At 48.8% G+C, this 8,119-nt stretch overlaps 1 protein-coding gene across 1 annotated transcript in view; it reads left to right on the top strand.

Annotated features, from left to right (window-relative positions):
- Positions 1-1,511, top strand: part of LOC102256239 (homeobox protein Hox-D11) — a 7,892-nt gene extending 6,381 nt beyond the window's left edge. Inside the window, exon 3 of the mRNA XM_014547084.1 lies at positions 660-1,511. Coding sequence (XP_014402570.1) covers positions 660-895 — 236 coding nt within the window. The 3' untranslated portion in view covers positions 896-1,511. The remainder of the gene's footprint in view (positions 1-659) is intronic.
- The last annotated feature ends 6,608 nt before the right edge of the window (positions 1,512-8,119 follow it).

Below are 8,119 nucleotides of genomic sequence, written 5' to 3' on the forward strand. Positions count from 1 at the left end.
TCTGCTTGCGCCGTTTTATGTGCTACTTTATAAGCGTTCGAAGAGGTTTATACATCCTATAAGATTTCCCGGGCCGTTGTAAAGCGTGTTTACGATAGGAAACCAATTTAGGTGGGCTTAAGGTAGACTTGGAGGAGGACCTTAATCGCTGCAGAGAGCGTTTCCCCAGTTTGGGGTGTGTATGTGCTAGAGACCATGGAGGGAGGCGCGAAGGAGGGGAGATTTCAAGCCCATTTGTGAGTGTGGACACTCGCGCCTCCTGCATTAAGGTGGTGGTGGTGGTGGGTGGGGGTGTTGATCCTGGACCTGGACTTTATCCAAGCCTCTGGCTGAAGCGCGCTGCTGGCTGGAGTCAGACAGATGCCCGGCGCGGTCGCGCTTCTCTCCCTTCGGGTTCCAGCTCAGAGCCGGCCTGCAGCCCTGCTCCCCCACCTCGGTGCCAGGCTGTCTGTGTGTCAGGGTGTGAACACCGGTCCTCGCCCGCACTCTCCTGTGCCCGCCCATATGTCATCCCCCGCGACGAAGGCAGGGCCTTTCAGCAGCGGCAGGGGACGTCCCCAAAGGGCCGAGGCCTGGCCCTCGCGAAGGCCTGGGCGGGAGGGTGGGCGGAGGTTGGCGGGCAGCGGCCTCTCTCACCCGTTGGTCTCTTTGCCTTGCAGTAGCCCCCCAGCGGTCCCGGAAAAAGCGCTGTCCCTACACCAAGTACCAGATCCGCGAACTGGAACGCGAGTTTTTCTTTAACGTGTACATAAACAAAGAGAAAAGACTCCAGCTCTCTCGGATGCTCAACCTCACTGACCGGCAAGTCAAAATCTGGTTCCAGAATCGCAGGATGAAGGAAAAGAAACTGAACAGAGACCGTCTGCAGTATTTCACTGGAAATCCCTTGTTTTGAGAGCTCCGGCAAGCACCCCTGTCCCCCAAGCCCCATTCACTCACCCTCCTCCCCACCAGCCTGCTTTCGGTAGGCCCAATGTCCTTGGGTTTAATGACGCCTCTTCTCTGTGGAACTCCACCATTCCTTCCCACGGTCAACTCGGGACCTCCCAGCGACCACTGCTGCCTGCGGACGAGGCCGGGGACTTGGCCGAATGGATCCTAATATGGGGAAAATGGTAAATGCAAACGTCCCTTTACAATTTTACCGCCAGTGTGCTGTTGTTTACCCTCTCTCTCTCTCCAGGTCCCGGTGCGGACGCTGTGGGATCTGTAGAGAGTTAGGCCTGGGCTGCAAGGCACTTGTTTTTGTTCTGAGTTTAAGGGACCCTGTCCTCCCCCCTGGGTGAATGCAGATTATTTAAACTCTGGGAAATGTACCTTTGGTTTGTCCGATTGAGGCACGAGTCACTGTCTTTTGTGTGAATAAATGGTTTCTAGTAAAATGGAGGTTACAGCTTCAATACACTGTATGGATTTTCCTCTTTGAATAATTTTAGTGTCTGGTTAGGATATTTTAGTGGCCAAAATCTTCTCCCCCATACAACTGAAATTCAAGTGAAATGCTTTTTAATTCCGTCAAAATAAGAGTTGTCCTCCCCTCTCATCCCCCCCCCCCCCCCACTGGTATGCGGCATTGGTTTTTAAAATCATTTTAGGGATGGCTTTCTGAATTGAGGATGTGACCCTGGTGCTGATGTCTCCAGAGGATGAGCTGGGGCAGCAGGAACGGAAGTAGCAACACTCCCTCCGCCTTAGTCTAGTGAACTTGGAATTTGGGGGGGGGGGGGGGGGGGGGGACAAAAAACACAAACAAACAAAACAAAACAAAAAATTTTAAAAAAACTGGTTAGAAAATCCAAAGTCACTCTTAACAAAGTGTCAAGGATACAAGGTCCCTTAAAAGAAGAAACCAATATTAGAACACTTTATAGGGGAAGAAAGTTTGCAGAAAGGAAATTATAAGTGGGCAGAGAGGTCTCAAGGCGCTTGCTGGTGTCACAGCGGGTTTGGAACAAGGAAGATAAGCCATCTTCCTAAAATAGGGCCCAGGGCTGCAGACCCAGTTTTCTCCACATTTATCGCTTCAAGTTAAAGAATGTGTGTATGTTGGGGAGGGGGGGGGGTACTGCACTTTATGTTGCAGGACCAGGCCAAGCTGTTTACAAAACCTTGAACTGTCTAGACAACACCATAAAAGCCAAAGTTCTAAACAGCTTAATTGGGTTATATTATACACCTTCTGGTGGGCCCAAAAGAGATTTCCGCAATGTGCAATAAACTGGAGGAGTGAGAAAAGCTTCTCTTTCTCTGAAAAGAGTAAAGTGAATCTTGTGACTTTTAACCTCTCATAAGCCCAAAGTAAAAAAAAAAAAAAATCCATAAGATATACAGCACCACATGCCTCTTCTGAGGAAGCATGCATTTCTAAATGCAAAATTTTTTTTAATTGCCAAAGCTTTAGGGGGCAAGGAAAAACATAAGTGCATAAGTGTACGCCTTTGAACTTCCAAAATGTCAAGGTCATCACCTTTAACCTTTCTGAATAATTAGGCGCCTTAAGGTTCTTCTGTGATATTCATCCGCCACCCACTCTCACACACATGCTCACACATCCAGATCCCCACACACATTTATGACCACACAGAATCATATGAAGGCTCACCATAAATCTAAGCAAATTCCTAATTTCAGAATCAATAATCTTAATTTCCCTTCAAGCATTTGTGTAATTCAATAGCAACTGACTTAAAAAAAAAACACTAGTTAGATTAAAATGTCTATCAGCATACTTTTAATACAGCTACAAAATGGTGGGGGGTTTGAGGGGAGTCATAGATAGTTGTCTCCTTTGCTGTAATAATGAACCTCAGTTTTAAAAGCAGGCATTTGAAAAAGGAAGTTCTATTTAGACTTACACCTTCGTTATATTTTTTAAAAATTGTCACCTTGTCAAATAAATTATTGCACTTTCTATGACATGGAACAAAAGAAAATATATTGTTTCAAAAGCGTCCTACAACCTTTGGTGAAAGATGCAATAGAAACAAAGTCTACAGTTGAGTAATTTCGTTTGGAAAGGGATTCCTTTGTTTGGAATTATGGGCGTACGTTAAAATGTCAGTGCCCTAGTAGTATTAGTATGATCGTTCCAGGAGCTTAAAACTGGTTTATTTCTTTCTCTCTCCATCTATCTTTTCTTTCCTTTTTTTTTTTTTTTTTTTTTTTTTATTGCGGCTAAATGTAGCAAGCTTGTATGTCCACACCTTAGGCAAGAAATAGCGTTTTCCATTTGTATGGCCTTGGAGAGCCACACGGGGGCGTGCTCACGTTCCAGAAGCCCTGGTTGGCGGAGAGGCCGCGGTACCGTATCTGTCCGTTACTGGATTCTAATAGGCAATCTCAGCCCCATTAGAAACAGGCGGCCACTAAGGCATTCGTTTGCTGTTTGTCCGAAGCAGCTATGAGATGTTGGAAGTTGTATAAAGACAGAGAAAAGGGAACTGCTCCTATCTCTGAAAATAGCGATCACCTAATCGTTGTCTCTTTAAAGATAAAGATGTCGCAAGGAGTACCTTGTTATAACCTGGCGGAGTCTAGGAGAGGTTTTGAAAAGACTAATATGTGCATTTCGAAATAGGTCATGCCACTGCGAGTTAATTAAATCAGGGGAAATCAATATTCCTGTTAGTTTGCGTGCAGAGAGCAATATGAGGACAGGACCACCTCTTCCCCAAAACCGTTTCCGTCTTGAGCGCTCTCCGACCCCCTGAGATGATTAAAAGGCTTTTGTTTAAGACAGATGGGGCGCTAGCAAAGTAGCTGAGTGTGGTCCCAGAAAAGATGGGACCCGTCGGAACTAAGGAGGGAGGTCGTTCTGGGCGAGGAAGTCCCCCTGCCCCCCAGGTCAAGCCTAGCTTCAGGGGCTGTGGGGCAGCAACCGGGAGGCACAAGCAGGACTATGAGTTGGGGCGCCGGGGCGGGCGAGGCTGGGCTGATGCGGCTGCGGGAAGCGGCCGACTGTCCTGGTTAACATTCATACTCCCGGGCGGCAGGGAGTGGGTAACGCTAGGAAGCAAACGGGCTTTGCATTTGACAGACTCCTGGTCACCCTTCCTAGCTGCCTGCGGGCCTTGAGCACAGAATTTGATTTTCGTGCCTCCTGCCGTTCTCTACCACCCACCCCGCCCCCTTTGTGAAGTCCCTGACGTTGGGGAGGTTCTGTGTTACCAGCCTTGGGCCTAAAGGGAGTTCTCTAGGACGTGGGTTTCTAAGGATGGGTAACTGTCCCTTCTTCGTCGAAGTTCATTGTGAAGCTCATGAAATCCCGGAACTAGTGCCGGCTCCGCTGTCTCTGTCTCGTCTCTCCAGACCAGACCCTGGACCAAGGGCCCTGGGTCCACCCCTGGGAGCTGGCATCGGTGGCTCCAGGATGGCTGGGGCACCATGAGCACCCCCTGAGGCGCCAGCCAGAGGCATGGGTGTTCCCTGGGGACACCCCGGCTCCAGCCTGTCAGACTGTGGGTCCAGCTTAGATATTTTGAAGAGACATTTCGCAGGGCCTGGCCCGGGGCCTCAGTTCACTTGGGGTGAAAACTCCCCTCCCCAAATGTCGTTGTGTTCTTCTTTTAGTGGCTGGGGGGGGGGGCGGTGCTTGTGGCTTTGTGGAGGGGTGGCCTGGGCCTTGGCCGGCAGCCTTCCCTAAGATCCCGGGTGCTCATCTGTTTGCAGTTCCTTCCCTCCTGGTAGCTCCCAAGATGGACTTGAAAAAGGCCAGGAGATTGGATCAGGACTTCCCAGGGCTGCGGACCTGACCCCTCCTGATCGGTCAGGGTTATGGGGCTCATGGAGGGTGGTCATGTGTCTTGAGTCTCTGGGGTCTCAGATCTTGAAGTGGAGGGGAAATGCGCTAAATAAGGAATCTTTGTGTCTGCAAGGGAAAGAGGCTCCCTGGCCCAGCGCCCCTTTACCTGTTTTCACAGACCCCTCATCCAGGTGGTGGTGGCTTCCCTAGCCTCCCCATTTGCTCCCTTGATTTCTTTTCACATTGGTTGGGAGGTGCACAGTACAACGCCGAGGGGTGCCTTAAGGAAGCAGCCTTTTAAATTTGTCTCCATCCACTCTGCACCCAAAGGTGCAGGCCCCGCAGGGCCCAAACTTCAGGGCAAACCGAGGGGCGCCCAAGTTCACTCAGGCCCAGGGCCCCTGCTCTTCTTCCCAGTGACAAGAGAGCACAGACGCAAACCATTTCTTGATTACAAATGCTAATTTCCTGACAAAGCGACCCTTTTAATTTTTCTCGGGAAAGAGCTGTGCCAGGGAGAAGGATGTTTTGGTAGAAGCGTGGATATTCATCTCCTTGATGGTGCAATATTGATTTATTATTAATGGTAACTGCTCCCACTGATCTAAAGATGATCGAGAACAGTGGCAATGCAGCTATATTAAATACTCGTAAGCAAAATAAAGGCTGGCCTTGAAAGCCACTGTCTTTTCACTCCATTTGCTTGCTTCATCTCAGCCTTAGGGTCTTAGACAAACTTTGCATCCTCCTCTGCTCAGATGATTCTTTGTATTAAAACTGTTTTGCTTGATTTTTATGATAAAATCTCTTTGAAATATTGGCAATCTCTGGCCTCCAGGAGCTGGTCTGAAGGCAGAAATTTGAAAAATAATAAAATCGAATTTTGTGGTAATTCAAAATTATATCTGATATACTTTTTATTTCTGTGAGTGAAGAAGATTTATTTAAAACCAAATCCACTGTGGGGGTGACTTTGAACTCCAAGCCACCGGGAGCTGAAACAGAAAGGCTCTCAAATCGGAAGGCAGATTCCGCCTGCTCTGGTAGACTGCGCTCCATGAGGAATCGTTGTTCTTTAGCTTGGCTGTTTTCTCATGTGTAAACAAATATTATGAAAGGGCATTTGATTCCCAGTTAGACTGAACAGTCTTGCCTTCTGCGTGGGATAGGGAGAACTGGACAACCAAGTTCCTGGCCGAGATGGAAAGGGACAGTGTTGGAGCGCCAGGCTGGCGTCAGGGCGCCTGCCGGGAGTGCGTGTAGCGGGCATTTTGTCCAGCCCTGGGCATGTTTTGCCGTGGCTGGGATGATCATCTCCGCCTTTGAAGAAAGCAATTTTCAAGGTGCTGACCAGTGGTTGTTAGCTTGGAATAAGACCTTAGCAGACTAGAGTAAAAAGTTGGGTTTTTTTTTCTGCCTTCTTCATCCTCCCCCCCCCCCACCCCCTGCTTAAAATTAGACAACCCTGTGAAAAGGTAATGTAATGTTTAACCCTCCGGCTTCCCTGGCAGGGCATCCTGCAGTCTGAGCAGTGAGAGGCTCTAGGCTTTTAACCTGACAATGATGTTGTATTTGAACAGCTGCTTAAAGGTTTAAAAGGTCTGTCTCATTGCCACCGCAGTTTTTTAAAAGGGGTTATTGTTTGGGCGAGGGCAATTCGAGGGGACAGGCGCAGCCGTCCCAAGGCTGAAAATAATGTCCAACCCCTGCTTTTCCACCCGGCCAGGGGACAGTCCTTTTGGGGAGGGGCTGACAAAGGGTTTGTTGGGAAAGGTTTCTGTGAAGGAGCAAGTGGGCAAGTGGGTGCCCCAGAATGGTGATGTGCTTTCTTTAGCATCAGGCGCCAAAGAACTGTTCTGCTGAGACGGAAACCCAAATTGCCCACAAGTTCAGTCTCTAGGCCTGAAATCCAAGGCCAGCCCATAACAGGGCAACGTGGGGAGAAGAAAACACGGATGCCTTCCTTTGGGACAGAGCACTGGTTCACCATCAGAGCCAGGGGCCCTTTTCTTCTCTCGGATGCAGTGAAGGGGACCCGGAAGCCAGAGGACAGCTCCAGCAACCTGGCTTGGCCAGGGCAAGTCTTTGGGAAGGAATCAAGGTTAAAGCTCCCTGCTTCTGCCTGGAGGCCGGAGCTTCCATAGTGTGGCTCAGCCGCCTGCAACTAGAGAAGGAGAGAGGAAGTTGTTGGAGAAGTTTCTCATAAAACTCCGAGTTTCCATGGCGGTGATGGTGGTGTTCTTTAATGAGTTCAACCACAAGCCCAGACCAAATCCTCTTTATAGAACTTTCCCTCACAAAGGAAACAGAGGACGAAGGTTCTTACCCCACCTCCCTTTCCTCTCCCTCCTCTTACCCAAGCAAAACCGTGTCAAATAATTTGAGGAATTGTCCAAAACTATAAAACTCTACTTTTGACAAAAGTATAGCTTTTAATATTTGACAACTTGTGTTAAAACAAAAATTGACCTTCTTGGTTAGTACCGAAGGGGAAAAATCAATAGTATAATTTTCAATAATTCATAAAGCGAACGCCATTATGCTAAATCCTAACTATTAATCTTATCCTTTACTAAGTCTCGATTGATTTGTTAATAAAATATCTTCCCGTGTGTGGCAACAGCGGGTATAACTCTTTAAAAACCTTCAGAAGCAAGAAAATTACCAAGTAGCCCAAGAATGTAGATGAGAATTTTATTGATCGCCCTGATTCTTCTTAATATGTATTAATAAATTCCACAACCTTTTGTACCTTGCACTTGTCAGAAACCAATGCTTTTACAAAATCCATAAAAGGAAAACATTTTTCTTTGCAGAAGAACCAAATGACACCTTTGCATCTCTCTCGCTCTCTTGTTTGGCCCAGTCAGTTTTCTAAAACTTCTAGAGTCTGAGGGCGAGAGTTTTCCTCCGTCTTTGAAAAAATTATTTTCTTTCTTCCTTTTTGCCCTCTATGATCAGGGTGTGTGGGGAGGGAAACATCGGTTTAGTTCTCCCGATGGGAACGCTTTCGCGGATAACGAACTGCGGCGACGGATTGTCTTCGGTTTGAAAGCTCCCAGCACCAGCCCTAAAGGTCGGGTGTGGTTCTTCGGCAGGCACGCGGCTCGGCGGAGGAACCTGGAGCCCGGGCGGGCAGGCGGAAGGAGAGGGCAGACCTGGGGCCGAGCGGTCCTCAGCCTCAGCCTCAGGGGCCGGCCAGCTGCGTGGCCTCTCGCCTCTGCTCCCCAGGATACCTTAGCCGCGTCTTTGCGCGGGAGATCTTTCCTGTGGACTCGTAGGGTGGAAGGTCTCAGGCCCCAGGGAATCGACTCACCTTCCCAGGCTGCCCGGGACAAAATTAACCAGCCTGGGCCCCCACCCCCCGCCCGCGCCCGG

The sequence above is a fragment of the Myotis brandtii genome, unplaced genomic scaffold, assembly GCF_000412655.1.
Source record: "Myotis brandtii unplaced genomic scaffold, ASM41265v1 scaffold112, whole genome shotgun sequence".
In the NCBI taxonomy this organism is placed as follows: domain Eukaryota; kingdom Metazoa; phylum Chordata; class Mammalia; order Chiroptera; family Vespertilionidae; genus Myotis; species Myotis brandtii.